The sequence below is a fragment of the Solanum dulcamara genome, chromosome 11, assembly GCF_947179165.1.
Source record: "Solanum dulcamara chromosome 11, daSolDulc1.2, whole genome shotgun sequence".
In the NCBI taxonomy this organism is placed as follows: domain Eukaryota; kingdom Viridiplantae; phylum Streptophyta; class Magnoliopsida; order Solanales; family Solanaceae; genus Solanum; species Solanum dulcamara.
In genome coordinates, this window is record NC_077247.1 from 30492201 (window position 1) to 30517987 (window position 25787).

General features: G+C 37.6%; 1 protein-coding gene and 1 long non-coding RNA gene across 4 annotated transcripts; one reads left to right on the forward strand and one right to left on the reverse strand.

Annotated features, from left to right (window-relative positions):
• The first annotated feature begins 5777 nt into the window (after positions 1–5777).
• LOC129874957 (uncharacterized) lies at positions 5778–7348 on the forward strand. Its single transcript, XR_008763035.1, has 2 exons — positions 5778–5853; positions 7092–7348. It is a non-coding gene; the product is annotated as an uncharacterized LOC129874957 (long non-coding RNA).
• Positions 7349–14118: 6770 nt separating this feature from the next.
• LOC129873911 (uncharacterized) lies at positions 14119–23692 on the reverse strand. 3 transcript variants are annotated; one of them, XM_055949102.1, is made up of 16 exons: positions 23547–23692; positions 23354–23439; positions 22827–22917; positions 22609–22735; positions 22346–22526; positions 22028–22172; positions 21856–21946; positions 21139–21197; positions 20988–21065; positions 17747–17830; positions 17156–17295; positions 16642–16770; positions 16306–16378; positions 14944–15029; positions 14590–14674; positions 14119–14496 (listed from the first exon to the last, which is right to left on the reverse strand). In XM_055949102.1, exons 1-16 carry the CDS (start codon positions 23619–23621, stop codon positions 14437–14439), a joined length of 1590 nt encoding a protein of 529 aa, XP_055805077.1. In that variant the 5' UTR covers positions 23622–23692; the 3' UTR covers positions 14119–14436. The 3 variants fall into 3 exon arrangements, with proteins under 3 accessions (XP_055805077.1, XP_055805076.1, XP_055805078.1); XM_055949101.1 differs by having other exon boundaries at positions 23354–23442; XM_055949103.1 differs by having other exon boundaries at positions 14119–14476; positions 23354–23442; positions 23547–23691.
• Between the last annotated feature and the right edge of the window lie 2095 nt (positions 23693–25787).

Here is a 25787-nt window from a genome sequence, read left to right on the forward strand (position 1 = left end):
TGGGTCTAGTAGAGTCGAGAGGAGCCGACTTCACTGCTTATCAGCTAGACGGTCTCGCCCGACAGTGGTGGTGTACATATTTGGAGACTAGGCCAGTTGGGTCTCCACCGGTGACGTGGGATGAGTTTTCAAATGCCTTCTTGCTCGATTTATTCCTAGGAGCGTTAGGGATCAGCTCCGATATCAATTTTCACGGTTGGAGAAGGGCTCCATGACCGTATCGGAATACGAGGCCCGATTCCATGAGCTCTCCATACATGCCACCATGATCTTACCCACAGAGGAGGAGAGAGTTCGGTTCTTCGTCAAAGGATTGAGGCTCCAATTACGGATCAAGACTCAGCAGGTCGCCCATTACTGGAGGTAGTAGATCATGCCCGCATGCTTGAGCAGCTTCGCTGCGAGGCCCAAGGGGGTAATGGCAAGGGAGCAAGGCAGGAGGATAGCCATGATGGGCGCCGCTTTAAACCCATGGAGTCCTATGATAGATCTCGATAGAGATTTCAGTCGGATCAGTCTAGCCGCCCCTTCCAGGCCTCTCTTCAAACTTCAGAGGGTGATCAGAACTATCAGGTTGGCTCTAGTGCCGATTCGAGTCAAGGTCGAGATGGTCCGCAAATGGGTTCTTTCGGTCGCGGTGTCTGACCTCCAACTTTCAGCCAACAGTCCTATGAGTGCTATGGGTGCGGGGATCTAGATCAGTGGTCTTGTGAGTGCCTTCACCGTAGGCTAGCCCTACCAGCTCCACAAGTAGCCAGACCCGTGCCAGCACCAACACCTCCAATTAGAGGCGGAGGCCATGACCAGGATCAAGATCACAGGGGTGGTCACCAGGGTGCACATGGAGGTCCTCGGGGAGGCAGGTTAGGAGGTAGAGTCGATGCATAGGGTAGAGGAGCCTAGGCCCACTTCTATGTAGCTCCAGCTAGAGCAGAGGCTGAGGCCTCGGAAGATGTAGTCACAAGTACGATTTTATTATGTAATCAACCCGCATCCACTTTCTTTGATCCCGACTCCATATATTCTTATATATTTATTTGAGTTCGGAGCTATTAGTTGAGCCATTGCGTGTTTTAACCCCGGTAGGTGATTCTTTAGTGGCGGATCAGGTCTTTAGATCCTGTGTGGTGACTATTTAGGGGTGTGACACTAGGGTTGATCTCATTTTGCTAGATATGGTGGATTTTGATCTGATTCTGGGCATGGACCTAGTTATCCCCTCACTGTGCGGCCTTGGATTGCTATGCCAAGACCATTATCTTATCCATGCCTGGTATTCCGTCGGTGTTATAGCAAGGCTCTTGTAGTCGCATGCCGGTTGGAGTGATCTTTTTTTTCTGGGCTCGAAAGTTAGTGGCTAGCGGATGTTTGGCATACTTGGCTTGTGTTAGATATGTGAGTAGGGAGGGCCCTATAGTTGATTCAGTACCTATAGTCCAAGAGTTTGCAGATGTGTTTCCTGTCGATCTGTTGGGCCTTCTTCCTGACCGTGATATTAACTTCACCATTGATGTAGAGCCGGGTACTCATCCTATTTCCATCCTACTATACGTATGTCCCCCGCAGAGCTCAAGGAGCTCAGTATTCAGGTTCAGGATCTCTTGGATAAGAGATTCATTCGGCCTAGTATATCGCCTTGGTGTGCCCCAGTCCTATTCGTTAAGAAGAAGGATGGTACTATGCGAATGTGTATCGATTACAGATAGTTGAACAAGGTGACAATGAAGAACTCTTACCCCATGCTAGGATTGATGACCTATTCGACCAGCTTCAGGTTTCCGTGGTATTTTCTAAGATTAATTTGAGATTTAGCTACCTCCAGTTGAGGATTAAGGCAGTGGACATCCCTAAGACTGCATTTAGGACTCGTTATGGCACTATGAGTTCCTAGTGATGTCTTTTGGATTGACTAACGCCCCTGCTGCATTCATGGACTTGATGACCTGGGTGTTTAGGCCGTACTTGCACTCATTTGTCATAGTCTTCATCGATGACATTCTACTATACTCGCAGAGTTGGGACAAGCATGAGCAGCATTTGAGAGTAGTGCTCCAGACTTTGAGAGATTAGCGGCTTTATGCCAAGTTCTCAAAGTGCGAGTTTTGTCTTGAGTCCGTAGCATTCTTGGGGCACGTGGTGTCCAAGAATGGCATTATGGTGGATTCGACGAAAATTAATGCTATTCGTGATTGGGCTAGACCCACCTCTATGATTGAAATTCATAAATTTCATCAGATTGGCAAGGTACTACAGGCGCTTTGTTAAGGTTTTTTTTTACTATAGCGGCACCTCTGACTCGATTGACTCACTAGGGTGTCCCCTTTGTGTGGTTGGAGGAGTGTGAGAGGAACTTTCTGAGCCTCAAGGAGTTGCATACTACCGCTCCTATATTGACTCTTTTAGTTGAGAGCGAGGGATTCACCGTTTATTGTGATGCATCCGGCATTGATTTGGGTTGTGTAATGATGCAACAGGGCCGAGTTATTGCTTATGCGTCGAGGCAACTTAAGCTACACGAGCGCAACTACCCCACTCATGACTTAGAGTTGGTGGCGGTAGTATTTGCGCTTAAGATTTGGAGGCACTACCTATATGGAGTTCGATGCAAGATTTACACTGATCATATGAGCCTTCAGTACATTATGAGCCAAAAGGATCTTAATTCGAGGCAGCGCCGCTGGATTGAGCTCCTGAAGGACTATGACCTCTCTATTCTCTACCATCCGGGCAAGGCAAATGTAGTAGCGGACGCCTTGAGTCAGAAGGCGGTGAGTATGGGTAGTCTATCCTTTCTTTATACTATGGAGCGATCATTAGCTTTAGACATCCAGTCCTTAGCTAACCGGATGATTCGACTTGAAATCTCTGATTCCCAGTATGTGTTAGCTTATGTGGGAGCTCATTCATCTCTGTTAGACTGGATTCGCAGGCATCAATTTGAGGATGAGGAGTTAGTTGTACTTTGAGATTGGATTTTGGGAGGTAACTCTAGTCTAGCTAGCTTAGATTTAGATGGGGTTTTGAGGTTTGGTGGCCGTCACTGTGTTCCGAGAGTTAGGGGTTTGATTAAGATGATCCTTAGCGAGGCCCATGACTTTTGATATTCTATCCATCTGGGCACCACTAAGATGTATCGTGACTTGAGGTAGCATTACTGGTGGAGCGGCATGAGGAGAGATATTGACGATTATGTGTCGCATTATTTGAGTAATCAACATGTTAAGGCCGAGCATTTGAGGCCTGCTGGCGAGCTTCAGAGATTACCCATTCTCGAGTGGAAATGGGAGAGGATCACCATAGATTTCATTGTGGGGTTGCCTCGCACTTCCCACGGTCTTAATAGCATTTGGGTCATTGTGGATCGATTGACCAAGTAGCACACTTCTTTCCTGTTTATACTTCCTATAGTGCTGAGAGGTTAGCCTGTATCTATATTCGGGAGGTGGTTCGCCTTCGTGGTGTGCCTGTTTTTATCATCTCAGACCGTGGCTCACAGTATACATCTAGCTTTTGAAGGACTTTTCAGGAGGAGTTAGGTACCCATGTCGACCTTAGCGCAACTTTCCACTTGCAGACTGATGGTCAGTCAGAGCGCACTATACAGGTTCTTGAGGCTATGTTGCGGGCTTGTGTTATGGATTTTGGAGGTAAGTGGGACCAGTTCTTCCCCTTGGCGGAGTTTGCGTTCAACAATAGCTACCATTCCATTATTCAGATGGTCCCGTTTGAGGCTTTATATGGTAGGTGTTGTCACTCTCCAATTGGTTGGTTTGAGTCTACGGAACCCAGGCCGCGTGGTACAGACTTGATGCAGGTTAGATCATGTGAGGTGATTCAAGATAGGCTCAGTACAACTTAAAGTAGACACCGGAGCTATGCAGATCATAGGCATCGACCGTTGAGGTTTGCTTTTGGTGATAGAGTATTCCTCCGTTATCGCCCATAAAAGGCGTGATGAGATTTGGGAGGCGGGGCAAGCTTAGCCCCAGGTATATTGACCCTTTCTAGATATTGAGAACAGTAGTCTTGGTAAGCTATTGCCTCACCAACTAGCTAATCAGACGCGAGCCCCCATTTCTTAGATTCATGGACCCAATTCAATTCAGTGGGATCGAAAACTGTGATAGGTGCTTGAGATCAGAACTGCTTTGGCGAGGTTGCATATGAGTAAGCTTTTACCCTGGCCTTTTCACCTATTCATCTAGTTTTTCATGTTTCGATGTTGTGCAAGTATGTTCCGGATGAGTCCCATGTGCTTCAGTATGACGCGGTTGACTTGGATGATCGTTTGAGCTATATTGATGAGCTAGTTGCTATTTTGGCCAGAGATGTCAGGCAGTTGCATTCCATAGACATTCCTATGGTTAAGGTCCGTTGGAGGCATTGTCTAGTCGAGGAGGCTACCTAGGAGACCGAGCATGAGATGCGGGCACAGTTCTCTGGCTTATTTGAGCCTTCAGATACTTCTTGACTCTTATTTTCGCAGACGAAAGTTTTTTTAGTAGTGGATGTTGTAATGACCCTCCAGGTCATTTTTGAATTTCAGCATTCATTCCGTCGTTTATAGCGTTCCTTTAGCGACCCCAAGTCATTTATGACTTGCTGGCACTGACTGTTCGGTTGCCTAATCGTTCGTTTGGATTTTAGGCTCGTTTCTCTATTTTGATGGTTTTGTTATTGACTTTAGGAAAATGACCTCAGAATAGAATGTTAACGGTCTCATTAGCTCTGAAATGACTAAATTAGGCTAATAGTATGGTCGGTATGAGAACCGAGGCAATCGGTACGAGTTTAGAACTATTTGGCGCTTTTGCCTTTGAAATTTGGTCTATAGTTGACTTTGGTCAACATTCTTGGAAAATGCATCCGGATGAAAATTCTGATAGCGTGGTTAGCTCCGAAATGTTGAGTTTAGTCTAGGGCGACCCTTCGTTCACTTTCTGAGGCTTCCGATTTAATTTCGAGGCCTGTTGTGGAAATGGGCTCAAAATGGCACTGGGTGTGGGACCCACTTTTTATTAAAAATGACCTTGTATGAGAATTTTGAATGCGTCATTAAGTCTGGAACATCGAATTTGATAGGGTAGCATATTTTATTTGCGCGCACAGGATTCCGAATGAATCCCGAGCATCCCGTCGGAGGATTTAGCATGCTAAGTTCATTCTTGCACCAGTTGTGTCTGGTGCCGTCGCTTAAGAGACCCCTGGTCGCTAAAGTGGCCAGGAGATCATGTGCGAGTGTCACTTAACCAACTAGGTGTCGCTAAAGCGATGCCCGCCTTTTAGGTGGGTGTCGCTTAAGCGATCACCAGGGGGTCTCTAAAGTGACATTAGAGGGGATCGTTCTTAAGACCCAATTTCCAAATTTTATATCAAACTTTAAACCTTGTTTTCTCCTTCAATTCTTGGGCGATTTGGGTGATTTAAAGGGCTACTTGCGTAGATTTTCGAGGGAAACCCAATGATGTGTTCAAAATTAGGAGTTGAGGCTTCCTTTGAGCTAATATTCCCTTTTTCCTTATGTGTTTCTAAGTTCTTAGGCCATGAAATTGATCATTTATGCATGTTGGGTTTGGATCGGTTGGATGTGTGAATTGTGTTCCCTTGTGGAACCTGAGATGGGGGTAGTATTTAGATTCTATCCTCGGAGTCAATTTCGTAAATTACAAAGCGGGTCCCACAATTCTTGATTTTTGAGTCCGAAATTAGCCCATCTCTGAATTCGATAATTTTAGTGTCATAACGACCGTATTAACATTGTGATTCTTTTGTTGATAGCCTGACAACATTCAGAGGCTGCTCGAAAGGAAAAAGCTCTAATTCCGTGAATTGGAGCACGCGATCGGCCTATAGGTAGACTCGGTTTTCCCCTTGTTAGACTAAGCATGTATAGGAAATTGTATATTGAATTGTATGAGTTGGATGGGTCGGGGTGTCGAGCATGCTAATTCCTAGAATTCATGTCCTAGGCACTATTTTGAGAAATTATTGGACTGTTTAAGCATGATTCCTGTTATTGTTGATCGTCCATGCCTTGTGATGTATGCTTTGCCTATGGTTATATGTTTGGAAGCACGTTTGGCCTTAGTCTAGGCTTAGACTAGTATTGCCTTAGACTTGCGCAATTTTGGTGTCATTGGGCCTTATAACTTCTCCGACGTCGTTCGAACGATTAGCTCCTTGTAGACTGGTATAGCAGACTCGAGTCTGATAGTCTGAGCTTTAGCTAGGCAGTAACACAGCTGGTGACCTTACCTCCATAATGCCCTATTCTCCTAGTGGTCCTGTATCGCTTGGTTCTTGATTCTGGGGGTCTTCATGACGATTCTGGTTATAGATGGTCCGGGATGGAGTGATGTATTAATGGCACTCGGTTTTGGGGTACTCCCTGTGATGTTCGGTTGGTCGCTGATTCTAATTCGGTTTGATCTCCTGGCTACAGTTTCCCGGTTGAAGTCCGTGGTCACGCTTAATTGTGTTCAGGCTCCTTAGCTACATTTACTCGCTTGAAGTCTGTGGTCTAGCTTACCCGTGTTCGCCCCCTTGGCTATAGTTACCCGGTTGATGTCCTTGGTCTAGCCTACTCGTGTCGACCCATTAGCTATAGTTACCTTGTTGAAGTCCGTGGTCCAGCTTATACGTGGTTCAATTCCTGATTCCCTGATGAATATTCATTTGAAGTCTTCATCTTCCCTCAGCTTTGGGTTGAGGAATTAGAGTTTGGGAAGGGTTCGGTTCAAGTCCGGAAAATGGTGATATTATTGAAATCCTTTTGGCTTTGTTCATTTTGCTTCAGCTTTCCTTGCACCTATCGAGCTTATGGGAGTCTGTGCAGGTGGTTACCTTATACTTGTGCACGAGTGTACCCATCGGGTTTATGAGAGCCCGACAGATTTAGTTAGACTATGCCTTTTTGTTTGTTAAGTATGCTTGTGTACAGACCTACATTTACCTCTACCCTGTCTTTGGTTGTGATAATTTACTCGCACTTCAGTTTACTTTTGCTTATCTTACTCAGTCGACCTATGATGTCTACTGGATACCTGTTGTTTTGGTACTCACTACAATCTGCATCTGTTTTCGTGATGCAGATCCGAGTACTAGCTACCGGCGTTGATTCGAGCCAGCTGCAGTCGTGATCGAAGGCGAGGGTGAACACATAGCATCCTGGATTTATCCGTCTCCCTCTGTATATAAATTTTGCCTGTGTTTTGCTTTTTGAGACAACTCTATTTCTGTGGTCCACTTTTGGAACTTGTACTTTTTGTACTAGTAGCTCTATACATGTGATTTTCAGGTTCTAGGAGAGATCTTTTTATTTGTATATATTTAATTGCTTCCGCCCGTATGCTCCTATTATTTCTTTACTATTTTAGAGTGAATTGCAGTTTTCTACCCTGACATCCCATTACTCGCAGTTTCGGGATAGGGGTTGGCTTGCCTACTGGTGGGTTGTAGTAGGCGTTATCATAGCCTGATAAATTGGCACATCTATATTTTAATACATAAGATTTTCATACATTTCAAGCATACTAGTTTAGTGTACGTGTGTTGCACGTGTGTGTCATGTCAATATTATTCTCTTGAGTATTATAAATCACACACGTCAATATTATTCTCTTGAGTATTATAAATGTTTGAAAATCAAAACTTGAGTATTATTGTAAGCATACACAATTCTGTAGAAAGACACAATAATGAATGACGCAAAACATACATTTAGTATAAATTTTAATGTTTGTGTGTTGCATGAGAAATACGTACTGAAAATAATAATCTTCAATTGCATATAATATTGAATGTATACATAGTATGAAGTATAAGCAGATCCTTGAAAAATAAAAAAGAGTAATTTGAATGGTTCACTGCAAATTAAAAGTACTCCAAGTGTGTTACGTTTTTGTTTTTCATCAGTCGGAACAACATTTGCATTCTATAATAACTTGTTTTATTAAACAAATATTTAAGGGCATAAAAATTGTTAGCCACAAACTATTTAGTGGAGAATTTTGTAGTTAGAAGTATTTTTTTGATTATTTTTTTGGTATGTGTAGCGGTAGGAAAAAAAAATTCGAACCCGAAAGAAATTTTTTAGTGGATTTCAAACTCATATATTTTAGGCATTATAACTTGATTCGCGTTATTTGTGGATTTAAGAAATTCTATTATTAGTTGGCTTATCAATTTCACTTGAACGTGGATATTACATGTATAATCAAAGTAAGTTATTTGTGTTTTTATAGTGACACAAATATAGAAGATAATAATTTATGAGCTTACCTTTTAAACACTCTTTGAGTTGTATCATTCAATTCAACTTTTATTGTAATATTTTCCCTTGTATCATTCAATTCAACTTTCATTGTAATATTTTCCCCCATTCTCTAAAGTACCACTACTTGCATCAACAAATTGTAATGTTTAGTGTAGATCTCCTTTTGGTGAGGTTTATTGCAGATCTCCTTTATAGAGGTATATTTAATCAAGGAGTTAGACCTTCTCATCACACATATTATAGTTTACATGACACCATGCGATTAATTGATTGAAAATAACAAAAAAAATATAAATGGCAAGAAAAGAAAATTCACAGTAAAGTTAAGTAAACAACGCAATTCAAAATCAAATAATAAATCAAAACAACAAAATAGAAAGAGAACAACATGTAAAGTGTTAAGTTATGGATGTCATTTTCTACATAGTGGACATTTTCTACATAGTGGGTATGTTGCCACTAGTTTTTCCTCATCTTTCTAACTCCTTTTCATTCTATAAATTGCCATATTTTTGGCATGAATGAGGAGACAGAAACAAAAAACAAGAAAATCAATTATACTCTCTTTATATTCTCTTATTCTCCTTTCCTTTATTAATTGTCAAGTTAGTTAATTTATAACATTTTTAGTTGTGCAGTATATGTGCCTGTAGCACCACCACAACGTACAAAGATGGGGCATCAACGAAGGTTGGCATATATGTTGGGTTTGAATCACCCTCCATAATTCGATATCTTGAATCGTTGACTAAAGACTTATTCACTGCTCGATTTGCAGATTGTCGGTTTGATAAAATAATTTTCTCGCCATTAGAGGGACAGAAAAAGGAACCAAAAAAAAGAAATTACGTGGAAAGTTTTATCACCATCACATTTTGATCCACGTACCCGCACATATGAGCAGGAGATCCAGAAGATCGTCCACTTACAGAAAATAGCAAATCAAATGCCAGATGCATTTACTGATTTGAAACAGACAACTAAGTCACATATCCTTGCAGTTAATATGCCTATCCGGATTGATGTCCCAAAAGGATCATCTACAGGGATCATAGCTTCTGAATCCCAAACACGCCAGAAGCGTGGTAGACCACTGGGTTCAAAGGATAAAAATCCTAGAAAGAGAAGCGTGAAAAATAATAAAGATGATACTACACAAAAACCTCTTGAAGGAGGTTAAAATTTGAGTAATCCTGATATTTCTGAAAAAATCAGTGAGCTCGAGACTCAAGTGAATGAAGAACTTTCAATAAGTTCTACCAGTGATGAGATAAATCTAGATCGCTCGAAAATTACAGTGGATAATATTTTTGCATATAATGTTGCAATTAACCTCATGCAAAATAGTGAAAGTCTTGAGCCTAAATCCATCGAAGAATGTCGACGTAGATGTGATTGGCCAGAATGGAAAAAGTCAATTCAATCAGAATTAGACTCACTTGCTAAACGTGAGTTTTTTGGACCAGTAGTCCAAACCCCTGAAGGTGTAAAATCAGTTGGTTACAAATGGATTTTTGTGCGAAAATGAAATGAGAAAAATAAAATTGTAAGATATAAGGCACGCCTTGTTGCACAGGGATTCTCTCAAAGACCCGGAGTCAACTATGAAGAAACATATTCACCTGTTATGGATGGAATAACTTTTCGATATCTCATCAGTTTAGCTATACATAAAAATCTTGATATACATCTAATGGATGTTGTTACAGCTTACCTTTATGGTTCACTTGATAATGACATTTACATGAAAATTTTAGAAGGATTAAAATTGCCTGAAGCATGTAAAAAGTCTCAGAAAATGTACTCAATAAAACTGCAAAGATCATTATATGGTCTGAAACAATTAGGGCGTATGTGGTATAATCGTCTTAGTGAGTACTTAATAAATGAAGGCTATATAAATGTTGTTATTTGTGCATGTATTTTTATTAAGAAAACGGAATCGGAGTTTGTTATACTCGCCGTGTATGTTGATGACATAAATCTCATTAGAACCCCTGAAGAGGTCTAAAAGGCGATTGAGTATCTAAAGAAAGAATTTGAGATGAAAGACCTTGGAAAGATAAAACTTTGTCTAGGTCTGCAAATTGAATATTTAGCAGAAGGAGTTTTTGTCCACCAATCTGCCTACACTGAGAAAATCTTAAAAAGATTTTACATGGACAAAACACATCCATTAAGTACTCCAATGGTTGTTCGATCACTTGAAGTGGAAAAAGATCAATTTCGACCTCCAGAAGAGGATGAAGAAATTCTTGGTCCTGAAGTACCATATCTCAGTGCTATTGGTGCACTTATGTACCTTGCTAACGCAACCAGGCCTGATATAACATTCTCTGTTAATTTGCTGCCAAGGTATAGTTCATCCCCAACATGAAGGCATTGGAACGGTATCAAACATATTTTGCGATACCTGAAGAGTACTATTGATATGGGTTTGTTTTATACTAACAAAGATTGCGCAGACCTTATTGGTTATGCAGATGAAAGTTATTTATCAGACCCACATAAAGCTCGATCTCAGACAGGCCATCTATTTACACACGGAGGAACTGCTATATCATGACAATCTACAAAGCAGTCTATTGTTGCTACTTCTTTAAATCATGCTGAAATAATAGCAATTCATGAAGCAAGTAGAGAATGTGTGTGGTTGAGATCGATGATACAGTTCATCAAAGAAAGATGTGGTCTGAAAAATGATGTTAAAGTACCCACAATTATATTCGAAGACAATGTCGCGTGCATAACTCAATTGAAGGGTGACTTCATAGAAGGAGACAGAACGAAACATATTTCACCAAAATTATTCTTCACACATGATCTACAGAAGAATGGTGATATTGATGTACAACAAGTTCGTTCAAGTGATAATCTTGCAGATTTATTCACAAAGGCATTACCAACATCAACTTTTGAGAAACAAAGATATAAGGTTGGAATGCGTCGTCTTCAAAATATCAAATAAAGTTTTCATCAAGAGGAATAAAATACGCGCTGCACTCTTTTTTCTTTAACCAAGGTTTTGTCCCACTGGGTTTTCCTGATAAGGTTTTTAATGAAGCAACACTCAAGGCGTATTACCAAATATGTGTACTCTTTTTCCTTCACTAGACTTTTTTCCACTGGATTTTTCTTAGTAAGATTTTAACGAGGCACAACATCTATAGATGTTTAGGATAACTATGTATATTTATTCATTTACTAGAATTTTTCATTATACGTGGACATCCAAGGGGGAGTGTTAAGTTATGGATGTCATTTTCTACATAATGGGCATTTTCTACATAGTGGGTATGTTCTACATAGTGGGTATGTTGCCACTAGTTTTTCCTCATCTTTCTAACTCCTTTTCATTCTATAAATTGCCATATTTTTAGCATGAATGAGGAGACAGAAACGAAAAATAAGAAAATCAATTATACTCTCTTTATATTCTCTTATTCTCCTTCCCTTTATTAATTGTCAAGTTAATTAATTTATAACATAAAACTAATATTACATATAATATTGCTAATTGTTGTGACCATACTATTGACATACAAGATGTGGGTAAAAAAGTGCACAAGAATATAACTTCACCATGTATATATATAATACATAGTAAAGTTAAATAAACAATGCGATTCAAAATCAAATACTAAGCCAAAACCAAAAAATAGAAGGAAAACAACATGTAAAACTAATACTACATAAAATATTGCTAATTGTTGTGACCATATTATTGGCATACAAAATGTGGATAAAAAAGTGCACAAGAATATAACTGCAGTCGATATATATAGCAGATATTTATAACGCCACCTATTCAAATCGCTATCAACTCTGGAGATCCAAATCTAATCTTTCATGATAAGTGAAAAAAGAATTATTGTATGATTAGAAATTATATTATTTGATTAAATCAAACCAAAAGTGTATATTTAGAGATAGAAATTTTGTAGGGTAAATAATATTAGGCAGAGTCCATAAAATTACAATTTCATCCGCCAAAAGAAAACGATTGAGATTTTTTTAAATCAAGAGATTCATATCAAGTACCAATGATTTAGCCTGTAAAGGACTATTAGTCAAAATCCCCCCAATTTTCCTTGAAATTTCAATACTTTAGCAGTAATAAATAAAATTGAATTGATTTAAAAGTCATAAATGTTAGGGAAATAATTAATTGTCTATCTGAAGGGTGCTTAACACCTTCCCCTCGAGTAACTAAAACCCTTACTTAGAATCTCACTGATTTCGCAAATCAAAACAGAGTTTACACTCACAATTTTCAAAAAATGGTTTTCCTAATCTTTTTCTTCAAATTTGGTGGTGACTCTAAACATTTTTCAAAATCAAAGGCGTAGCCATTTTATGTTGCGAACTATTTCAACCAGTTCAAAAATAGGGTGGGGTAGATGTGAAGAAGAAGAGGGTAGGTGGGTGTGAAGAAATCTTTCGAATTCAAAAAAAAGAGGGAATATCTTTCGTTTGAAGTGGAAAGGATGTGGGGTGGAGTGATTTTGTTTTTTAATTGTTTTTCACTTTTCTGATGCACTTTTTTTTAAAAAAAATTTCCACTTCAGTTGTAGGGGGTAAAAAATTCACTTTTAGGTAGTTTAAATATGTAATAGATCGTCATGATAGTTTAAATGTGTAACTAACTTTTCGATAGGAGAAAATTTATGCATTTTCCCTTAAAAAAATATTGTTAAACTAGAAAAGTATCACATCCTTGGCTGCAGGAAATTGGTCAAACTCGACAGTAGCATGCCCTGATGAGGAGGAAGAGGAGATCTCTGAGGACACATATCGGACCAGAAGGGAGCAGATTCTCACCGGCTTTCAACTGGCTACACTTGAAATGATCTCAATTAGGTGATACAGATAGAATTTAAGCCAAGTAGGAACATATACTATTCAGTTTTATCCAAGGAATCTCATGGGTCCAAAGCCACGGATAGAAGTTGAGGCGTATTCAGGAATTTAAGTTAACTGATAGTACAAAGTCTTTATCGCATTAAATTGGAGACAAAGTAAGGAATCAACAAAAGTGTGGACTCTATTCACCAATTTAGCTAGCCTCAATTGAATTATGCTATAAGACACAACAAACCTATTAAACTGCTAGATCAAAAGGGGAGATAGCAAGAGTTGGAAGAGGCGGTGGAGGACAGTACCAACTCGTATCTGGTGGATTATATGGATGAAGAGAAATCACAGAATTTTTGAAGGAAAAGAATGCACAATAGAGAAGATTAAGTGGAAGTAATTACCACTTTAGGTTTTTGGTGTAAAGAAATGACTATAGAAAAATAAATTCAGCTAGTAGATTTTATATGAGCTTTGTAAAATATTTTTGATTTTCTTTTGTTTTTGTGTAATTAACACTTTTGGAGGTGGCCAGAATAGCCCTTAATGTATACAAAGTTCTATACACTGTTGATTCCATTTGAATCTAGAGCACGCTGTTCATGGGCAATTCCAGCTATTTGCTTTCCATATTTGTTGAACTTGTATCATTAAACCCCAACTCCAGATATTCCCTTTTACTAGAAATTAAGTGTTCAAGCCAAAACTTATTGTCCTCGAAGAATTCAGTTAATGAGGATAAGGACCTCCTAATAAGAAACAGAAAAATGAGTCGCAGTATATATTAGAGAATACAGTGTCTTCATTGTTGCTAATTCTTTCAGTAAGTTGAGCTGTTCTCTGTAACATTTCCGAATGAATTGCTGGATTGACATTTCCAGGTTTGACAACGTAATTTGCTCTCTTTGCAAGTTGCAATTACAAAGAAAAGAGTATAAATTTGAGAATGAAAATTAAGATAACTTTTCGAAAGGAGTTAAAACATCCTATAACCATCATGAAGAAATTCAGCAGATATATAAGACATTGCTGACTTGATGAGAAATCCAATAGAGACAAATAGTGATACATTTTAAGTTTTATGTTGTACACACCGGAAATAACCCATTAGAACGATTAACGACCATCAATGTGAAATAAGGCAATAGGAGACACTTTTTTTCCAGAAAAGGAATAAGAGGACCGAGTAGCGCTTACAGCTTAAATTAAATCGATACGAGCTGCCGAGTGCCATATATATATATATATATATATGAATCGTTGATCTGGACATTTCGACATGTGTATTTCATAGTATACTCAGAGTGTTATGATTCTCTCCTAATCTGCCTTTTCTCCATTATCATCCTGAGGCAGCAAAACACAGCCTAGTTGGTGGATCATGTGAGAGAGAGAGAGAGAGATGGGCTATATATCTAACTGTTACATCTCAGTAACAGCTTTAGGGAACACTAACATACCTCAATGTAGCTTCTAAAATCATAAGAAGATTCGATGTGCCCTTCATTCAGATATGCCTGAGCACTATCTTCAATGTTGTCCAACCTGAAATGATTTTCTATCAGCGATTCAGTATCTTAATTATACGATAGCCATTTTGGTTTCCTATCATAAACCATCTCATTATATATTCAATTAGATATGTCACTTTTCAATTCATTCATGTTAATATGTAATGTGGAAAACGCTTGTCAAGCTGGAAGAACAAAATTATTCAACTTAAGATTGATAATCAGGTGTCCAAATACAGGATGTATTTCAAAATCACAATCAGCAGAATTGAAAGAAAAAGATTGTTCAGGATAGAGTATTACCTGTAGATGTAATTTACCATTATGCCTCCACTTTGAGTAAGGCCCTTTTGTGACCGATCAGCCATCCAGTTTAGCCTTCCAATCATCTAAATTGATAATTTAAGTTATAAAAGTGGGGAATACTGACAATAGATGCAGAGGGGCTTTCTGTGCTTTTCTCATACCATGCAAAAACAGGAAAAAGAAATGCTCACGTCTCATGGAATAATAGTAACACCCAATTTAAAAGATCAGGATGATTATCCAATAATAAATAGGAAAAGTAAAGTAGAAAATAATTTAAGCTAAAATATGTACACAAGCTTCTACAGATGAGCAAAATATCAAATTTTAATCTTAACAAAGCATTTGAACGGAAGAAAGTCAGTTTGCACACATTTGGAGTACCTTATGTCCACTAGCTAATTCCTGATACTAACTTGCAAACCCATCTGGTTATCAGCAATCGTTCTGACGTTATACTACACAAAATTCCACGTAAATGCATCTATAGTTCTAATAATCGAATAAACTGATGTGCTTCAGATGTTTTTCTTCTCATAACTAGGTTTCACTGTTTCAGGTATTATGCTTTGGCTAAACATCTCAAGATTACTTGCATCCAAATGTTGTTGTTTTCATATATTACAGCTTCATCTTGGTAGAGCAGACACTAAAAAGAGTGTCAGCATCAGTGCAGTTCATTCAGCTTCAGCTTGGTACAGCAGACACTAAAAAGAGTGTCAGCATCAGTGCAGTTCATTCATCTTACCTCCTGAAGTCCCAAGCATACACATTCTTTTAAATGGAAATTTTCCCACCCTACTGTTCATGTAAAAATAGGTTCTTGGAGTCTTGGAAAGGCTGAATGTCCAGGACGTGTTTGATATTCAGACAGCATCTACATATTAGTCTTCTATCCTAGTACAAAATTAGAGAGAGAGAGAGAGAGAGAGAGACCCTGATATCTGTCTAAATCAAAATTATGTGAAACCTTTCTCACCAGTAGTTTGGAAAGGAATAAGCAATCCATATGATTTATCCCTTACGTAGTTGTCAAAAATCTTCTCTTTATTTTTGATGACCGAGAAATCCGTCTAGGGCCAACCTTAGGACCAACCTCAGCCTTCGGAACTTGGGGATGACAGACCCGTCCCTCTATACTTCCACTTAAATACCAGAGGCTTAGTTTGCATGGCGCAGGGCTCAAACCTATGACCCAAGTCACAAATCCCTCAACCTTTGTCAAAAGTCTTCTCTCTTGTTGGCTCTTAATACTTTTAAAAAGTGGATCTGCTTTTTAATGCAAGTGCCTAAATTTTATTCACTGAAAATAAAACAAAGTAATAACTGAATCTGCAGAATGTGGATAACTCGACATACTGCTCCATTTTGTAAGTGGAAATTTGCAACTGAATCTAGAGCTTTTCCTCTCTTTTTTTCTTTCATAAGGTACCTGTTGCAAGCAAACAAACAACAATATAGCAACTCAATGTATGCCATTAGCTCAATACTGCAAACTTTCACGTGATTGAAAAGTATGTCAACTTCATGATACAAGCTGTACAGCCATAAATGCAATAACAGGCTTTTAATCATTGTGAAGCAGATAATACTTGACATAAAAGAAACATCTGTGTTGAATGGCAAGTTTATACAATCAGATTGCACTTCTACGTAGAGGCTTTGTAATGCTTCCAGAATTTAGCTTTAGCATACCTGGCACATAGTCGCATCATAGGGGTTCTCAATGCAGATACCAGATTAGGTGAATTGGTCCACTCATGGTTCTTTGATGTCAATAAGTTCCACATTACTTCAATACCACTGCTTCTCAAGTCAGAACCTCTGCAAGAAAAGAGAGAATTATGACAGATATTTGTTCCTTGGTAAGTTACATTCTCAGGGAACTAAAATCACAAATGTGTTTAGCATTGAAGAGAGTTTGCTATATTTTTATAATGAAATCTCTACTAAATATGAAGTTAATTGTTTTATATTTGTTCTCAGTCTGAAGAAAAACATGCAATAGTAATGTGCTCCATGGTTCAACCTTTGAAATCCTTCACCATGCTGACAGTTAAGCAGGAAAAAGGACAGAACACATTCCGAAAATCCAAGTGAAAGTTTACTAAAGAGAAGAGTGACAAACACCGTGCCATTGGTTCCCAAATTAAAATAATATATCCTCTTTATATTCTCAAGCCAGACAATGTCATAAATACACTCTTACCTGGATGCATCCATAAGTGCCTGTTCTTCTTCCGGTCTAAGAAAAATTTCTTTGAAGGAAGAACCAGTCATCTCTGATGCAGCCAACTTTGATAACATCCATTGCCTAAAACCAGGGATAGGACTAAGAGTAGCAAATACCTGCAGACCAGTTCTGTATATTAATTTCACAGGAAACCTTACATGTGAGTAAACAGGTGGCGAGACCATAGTAGCATGCCATATGGTTCAAGAAAGAACTAAATGTTTGATTATGAAACCTGAAAACACCATAGAATTCATACAGATCAATTTGACATTTAAAGTTACATACTGAAGTGCTGTGGAAGTTGAGGGCTGGGTCTTGTTCAAATAGGGCAAGTTAAACACCGTCACAGAAAATTATTTATATTCACTAAATTATTAATTCCACTAAAATTGTATTCTCCTAGTAGAGGTTTGGAACTTGCATCTCAAGGAGAGAGAGTTGGTACAAGTACTTTAAAGAGTTCTACAAAAGCATTCACTTCTCAACATGTTAACTCCAACTCACAGAGGAAGGTTATATATTAGTTGCTCAAAATCCTGCATTAGATGAAATACCGTAACTTACACAGATATTGGGCATATCTTTTTTCACCACATCAACCACACGTTTGATTAGAAACTTCCCCAGGTTGACTCCTGATAAGCCAGGCTGCATGTTGAAAAGAATAAAGTACTCCCTTAGACAAAGGACATAATCAAAACAATAGAATATGAGGAAGAAGAAAATAGAAAAAATTGCATGCCAGTACTACGAGCCTGTTTGGATTGGCTTATTTCAGGTGCTTTTAAGTCAAAATAGCTTTTAAGCACATTTTGTGTTTGGGTAAGATAAAAAAAAATGCTTTTAAGCAATTTTTTAAAATCCAAATTAACAAAAATACGCCAAAAGCCATAAAACATAAGTTATAAGCCCATCCAAACAGGCTCTAAATCAATTTAAGTCACTGTTTCTTTTTCTCCGCAAACAAATAATGTATAAATAATCAAACAACCAAACCTAGATTGTACTCAAGGTTTTCTTACTCAAGTAGTAAAAATGAAGAAAGGAGATGTCTGCAGAAATTGTATTTAACAGTTAAAGTAGAATTCTTATGGAGTACTTCCTTTTCCTCTTCCAGTGAGCATCATTGATTTGATTAAAACAAAGGGCAGCTCGGTGCACTAAAGCTCCCTCTATACGCAGGGTCCGGAGAAGAGCCCGACAACAAGGGCCTACTTTATAGCCCTACCTTGTAATTCTGCCAGAGGCTGTTTCCAAGGCTTGAACCAGTGACCCCCTGGTCACATGGAAGCAACTTTACCAACAACTTTATCATTGATTTGATTATGGTGCTTAAAGAAAACGACAATTTTCTTACTCAGACCAGAACTGAAGAACAATGTATATATCCTTTTCCGGATAAATAAGGAACTACATTTCTATATCATATCATATATCATATATTATTAAGTGGGAAGCTCCTATCTTCAAAGTTGGTTTACCATTTTGCCCTTATACTAAATCAAAATTTAATTAAATAATTATTATTTTGCACCATAAGTAAAAAAAATCAATTAAATTAGTTTTAAATTATATGAATTGAATGGATGATTTGGAAGTGGAGCACTAGTACTTTAATGCTCAAACTTAATTCAATAAATTTAATAAGGGTGTAGGGCATTCATATTCTCCTTCATTTGTAACCCAAAATGTTTCTATCTTTCTTTCTTCCTTATTATCTGGTTTATTAATTTTATATTAAAATTTTGAACATCATCATATTATATCATTTTGCCACTACACTATCATATCATATTATATCATATACATACTATATTATATATCACACTCATTCTAAAAGTGGAAATCCTCCAAATGAAAAGTTGAATTACTAATCGTCTATTGAAAGTTAAAACAACCATTTTATCCTTCAAGCAACTATTATTTCAAAAAAAGATTAATACAAAATATAAATATACACATTTCATATAATAAAACACAAGATATTTGTCTTTAATAAGGATAATGGCCATTAAGTTTATATGAAACGTTGGTGGTTCAAATTGATTGTTACATTAACCAATTGCCAATCTTTCATTGCTATAGTAAGTGCAAAGAAGTTGAAAAGTTGAATTGAAGATTAATTAGTAAATGTATGAAAGGAAATTTCAAAGGACTAAGAAAGAACATTATATAAAGGCAAGATGGGGTTACTAATTCCTCATCTCCCTCTTTGTAACTTCTAATCGTTTGGATGCATATTCTTTAATCTTTGCTTTCATTCTTTCCCTTTTCTTTTTATGCCCTCCCAAAATTTGCATAAATAAAGAGATGGAAGTATGTAACAATTGTTTCCATGCACAATTGTTAGACTGTAACAATTACTTTTAAATTCTTAATTATCATATATTATTTGCATTTTGTTCTTTTTAGCAAGAACTTTAAAATATTTCAAATATTATATATCAAGTTTTTTGTTTAAATATTTCAGATTCATTGTTTTACTATTTGATATGGGTATCACAAGTCATTATTACTTGGATTATTGTATTACGAAACTTAATTTGTAACCATTCTACACTTTTGTAATTATTTGTTTAAAATTATTAAGCAATATGGTCGTACATATTGCTAGCTTCCACTATAAACGTTATGATCATAATAGAGAAATATTTTGAAACATATATGGATATTACAAGAAGATTTTGTCTATAAAAAAGTAACTCATTATACTTTTTACCTATCTAACTAAATTTAGTTATTCAATTTTGCAGCTCAGACAATAATTAATCATTTATCACTCAACAAAAAAGTCATTCAAATTGAATGAGTGCCCATCAATTTAGCTTGTACTTTTTTTAAAAATATTGGTTACACTATGTTTTTAATTTAACCTATACCATATATACTACTTGCTTGAAACACACGTGCAACAAAAGTGTTCAGAAACTAGTCTTTCTAAAAGAAGGAAATAGTTTTCCCCAGCCAAGGGGTGACAGGTGGAAAGCGTTGCATGTATCAGTTCCTTGGAGGCCATAGCAAATTCTAGTTTTGCTTGTTAATGAAAAGCAAGTTGCACTAAGTTTCTGTCTTGCATCACTTAAAACTCAACAGTCCCAGTTTGCATAAATAGCTATCCAACTTTGGTAACAAGTTGTCTTCAGAAATAATATGGGAGTTGGCTTCCCAAAACAAATGGATACCCAAAAATACTTCCAATGGTACCTTTGGGCTGAAAAAGGGCACTGCATCTGGAAAGTGACCAAAAGAGTTAACTTTTTTGTTCCACCAAGAATTTTTTAGTTCCACTGCATACGTTTAATATTTGCTTTCATTCATATAGTAACAACAACAACAACAACAACAACATACCCAATGTAGTCATACAAGTGGGGTCTGGGGAGGGTAGAATGTACACAGACCTTACCCCTATCTTTGTGGGGTAAAGAGGTTGTTTTCTAGACCCTCGGCTCAAAAGAAGTGAAATCAAAGCAGGATTGAAAGGAAAATAGTGATAGCAAAATAACAAGATAAACAAAGCAAATGAAGTAACAAGTAGTAGTAAAATTGAAGAATAAGATACTACACGGATACTAAATAATCATACTAAATAAGGAAGAGATGAGAAGAGGAGACTAGCCCCATCTCTCTGGAAAATTTTCCGTGAATAACAAACACAAATCCAATTCTTCCAAAACTAGATCCAACTATTCATTTTTAATTCTTCAAAAAGAAGAAAAGGGTGTATAAAACCCCCAAGACATTTTCTCATTCAAACGTTACCTTAGAAATGTAGAGCTCTTCAAACCTAAGATGGTCAACATACCTGAGTTGATGAAATAGAGTAAAAAATTGCACAAGAAGCCTCGTGTTCAGGAATTGGAGGATTGTCCCATAAGACCTCCTGCAATGATTAGAGAGTCCTTAATGGAAGTGAGCAATGGCAAAGTTAAACTTGATGTATTCAAGATTTTCACCTGTATGATTGCTGCCACATCCTTCATTAGTGCAACTTCAATAAAAATAAGTGGTTCACCTGAAGAAAAAACAACAACATTAGGCTTGATTTGTTCTATTAAGAGGAAAGTAACGAGATGCTTTATCAACAAGGATAGACAAGTATGACAAGATCAGATTTGAGCAATGCTTCATTCATGCCAAATCTCGAGAATTGGTGAACCATATCTGAAGAAAACAAGTCCAGCATGTTTCTTGAACTAAGACAACCATTCTCAGTGTTTCTGGATCTAATCATCAAAGCCTTCCTGATGTTACTCTTACTTTTGATTTGATAAATATATCTTATATTGCATAAGTAAAATTTCTTGGCACTTTTGAGTACTAACAAGCACGGGTTGATATATAAAAACTCAACTAGCTGCCGTAAGGCCAGCTTCTTCCCCTATTCCTGATACTAACAAATCCACAATTCAGATTCTAGAAAAAGTGCACCTCCTATACACTGCTTCAAAAAGTGATGCATAAATCTGCACCTGATTAACTTTGACCAGCATGGCTAAAAACAAGATCATATGCTGAATATCTCATAAGAAAGGATCCAAACCCTTGATCTAGTAATTTCAGCAAGTTCACTCACATAAAGTGTCATTTTCAATTATGAAACACATGGGCGACAATAGGAAACAGAACTGTAAATAGAGTTCAACTCCTTGACCAAGACAGGGCTTACTAACCAGGTATTGCTGGATGGAAGTACCCAAAGCAGCGGCGACCAATTCCTAGCCTTCTTTTCAGATCTATAAGATTGCTTATTGGATGCACAGCCTGTGTACAAGAAAAATTTATATAAAAATGTACTATATCAGATTTAATACATTAACACAAAGTAGGGGGAAAAAAAAGTACCTCATATGCAACAATTTTTTCCAACAAAGACGCAGGATCATCCCATGTAATGTTGTGAAGCTCTAAATTAGCAGGACTAAGCCATGTAATCAGTTTCTCCTTTAGGTGGGAATCCAATGCTCGCAGAGATGCTATATTTACGTCTCTGCAAATTCATTGAATAACCATCTATGAAGTTCCTGTTTCATAGGTATACGTAATACAGAAATTAAAAACACATTTCCAATGAATCTGGAGATTTTCCTTGATCTAATAATCAGGACACAGTGTTGCACAAATGAAAAAAAGACAGATCACTTTATTGGGACATAACCTTACTCGAGAAGACAAAGAATATCAGCTCGAATATCAGACAGGAACTTCAATCCCCCAGGATGTGTATTGAGGCGCTCAAAAAGAACTTCATACATAGGCTTGAGAGCCTGCCTCAAATTCCGCTCAATCCTGTAGAAAGCTGATAATAATCCTTCTTCTTCATGACCACTATCTTCAGCCTTATCTGCCAAAGCTCTAAGCTTCTAAGCCCAACTAACAAGATAATGTAATGAAGAATACACTGTCATAAGAACGAAAACACCCACCACTTGGGAGCTGAAGATCAAGATGCTGCTTCATTAACTCGCGAACTTGGCTCCGATTGAGATCATACTCTTTGGCTAGTGAAAGAAGCATCTTATAACGATTTTCTGGGGAAAGGAAAACGTATCCCTGCAAAGTTAACGTTCAATAATTGCTGACTTGACAACAAACAGAATATCAGTAGCAACAACATAGTATTTCATGCTGTGTGAAAGTTCACCTCTGAAAAGTCATCCAGAGCAATATCCACAATTTCTGTCTTGTTCATTGACATGGCTGAGTGCATTGACTCCCGTACTTGGCTAAACTCTCTGAAAATTTTACAATTACATTTAATTCCCAAAACATCATTCTTTTTTTTTCTTTGTTATTTCTGTGAGAAAAATAATCTTACAATACTGATTTTGATGGATTTAATCTACACTTGACATTTTCACCATCAAGTCACACTTAAAACCAATTGTTGTTTCCAAAAAAATAGAAGCTACGTAACCTGATATGGGTAAACTACACCGATAAGGTAAAACACCATCATCATATTGAAAATTGTTGATCCTAACATTAACAAACTATGTTTGACCAGAGGACTTCAAAATGAAATTAGAGCTTGTCAGACTACAAATCTTAATAAAGTGCAATAAAAATTGTTTTTCTTTATGTGGATCTTCAAAGGAATGATACTAAAATTGTTCTGGTCTGGTGGATAACTAAAATAGAGAGATAAAAAGAGATGAGTGTATTAAAAACCTTTCTGGAAGAAGTGAAACATCCTGAGAAGAAACTTTATCACCTTCCGGTTGAGAGAATTGCATTTGATTCAATTTGTTCTTGCTCTGCTTTGAATTCAATACCCAAAAAACGAAAATAATGACTTAAATCAATCATAAATCAAATTAGGCCAAAAAAAAAAAGAAGGAAAAAGGAGTTGAGTAAAGCTTACAGAGGCAGAGGCAGAGGCAGGGGAAAGAGGTCGCATTTTGGTTCGCATAAGAATGGCGAGACCTTTCTTGTTCATCACTACACTTTTTCTGGTAACATATACAAATCAAATTGTCTCTTCCATGATTTGGATTTAGCAGTTGCCATTAAACCGAAAAAATTCCCGGCAATCTCAAAACGACGACGTGCCAAGTTATGGGTAGGAATTAGTAGATCACTATATAAGCCCATACAACGTTCAGGCCCAATCCAGTACTGCGGGACAACTGCACAGATAGCCACTTTTCAGACCCAATTTAAAACATGAAACATTCTCCAAAGTAAATAAATTTTAAGAAAATTTAATAAATAACATGTTTAAGAGATGATATTACTAGTTCTAATAGGATTTTCTAATTTTCAATACCTAACATTCACTAACAACAACATATGGCACAATAGTATTCCTTTCAAGGCCTCTTTTTTGCTTTGGAGAGCTTTCAGACTTAAACTCCCCACAAATGACAGAATAGTAGCATTTGGACATGCTCCTGCAGCATGCTCCTGTTGTTATAGAGCAGGTCTTGATGATATAGAGCATATCTTTGTATCAGGTTACTTTGCACAACACATATGGAAGCACTTCTCAGGGTACTGGGGTCTGCAACACAGCAACATTCATCTAAAAAACCTATTGATGAGGTGGTGGCTAATCAAAACTAACAATGAGCTACATAAGTTAGTAATGCAGGCCACCCCCATTTTTGTGTGTTGGAATCTATGGAAGAATAGATGTGCCTGCAAGTATGGGGGCAAGAAGTCTAATGCAACTAGAGTAATATTCTCAATATCCAAAGATCTATATATGCTTATCTCCACTGTGTATCCATATATTGATTTGCCAAGTAATTGGGCAGATTTGGTTACCATGGTTGAAAAAAGCCAACATGAATTGAGAATAACCAAAGTATGCTGGACTAAACCACAGCCTACAATGATCAAACTAAACACAGATGGGAGTGCCCTTAACAATCCAGGGAAGATAGGGGCAGGGGGCATTCTAAGGGACCATAATGGAGTGTTAATATATGCTTTTGCATCTCCACTAGGTTGTGGTTCTAATAACCAAGCTGAAGTGCAGGCTGCAATTATTGGTATTCAGTGGTGCCTACAACATGGATACAGCAGGGTAGCCCTTGAAGTGGATTCTGAACTTCTAATCAAGTGGCTCAAACAAGAGGCTAAACCTCCATGGAACATTGTTGCTTATACTACTGAATTGCAGGTATTGGTTAGCAAACTGGAGAATTTCCAGTTCAGTCATATCTTTAGGGAAGCTAATTACACTGCAGATTCACTCTCAAAGGAAAGCCACATGAAAAGCTATACACAACACTACTACAGCTTTCAGCAGCTTCCAAGAGAGACCAAGGGACATTACAAAATGGACAAAGCTGGCATGGCTAGCTTCAGGAGAACCAAGATGAAGAAGATCAATCAACCACATTGAAGGAACTTCTTCATACATTGAGTTATTAACTGATATTAATAATGATAATTAGGTCCATTGAAAAAGGGAGAGTCCCCCTAATTTACTGCTCTTATAGGATAATCTCCTTACCAATAGATTTAGGATTTAGCAGGATGGTACAGGGCAGCAGGTGCAGGGTGTGGAGTAGCATGTGGACTTGTCCAATGCCCCCCAAACTTTGCAGGATGTTAGAATATATTATTTTGACAAGTCCCAAGAAGTTTCAGCCCAAACGGATAATTGGAGGCGTTAGGCGAGCGACATGGAAACATTCAGCTGCCTTAAGCCTAAAGAGAGGGTCTTTAGTAATTTGGACCCTCCAACTTGGGAAAAAAGTCTTCAAACTTTGCAGGACTGAAGGAGAGGATATATATGCTAACTCCATAAAGTTTCAACTCAAATGGATAATTGGAGACGTTAGTCGAGCGACTTGGAAAATGATAACACTCTCCAAAGCTCTTACTGAGGTCCCTTCTTTATTGCTAGTCTGTGTATATTATGTTTTGTTTGGGCTTGTTTGCTGTATTATTGCAGGTGTATGGATTAATATATTAGCATTCCTCAACAACAAATACATAGACAAGAGCACAAAAACAACTTCCAAACACCCTGCAACCTCTAAGCTTCAGCAGGGCAGCAGGTGCAGGGTGAGGAGTAACATGTGGACCTGTCCAATGGCCCCCAATCTTTGCAGGATGGTAGAATATAATATTTTGACAAGTCCCAAAAAGT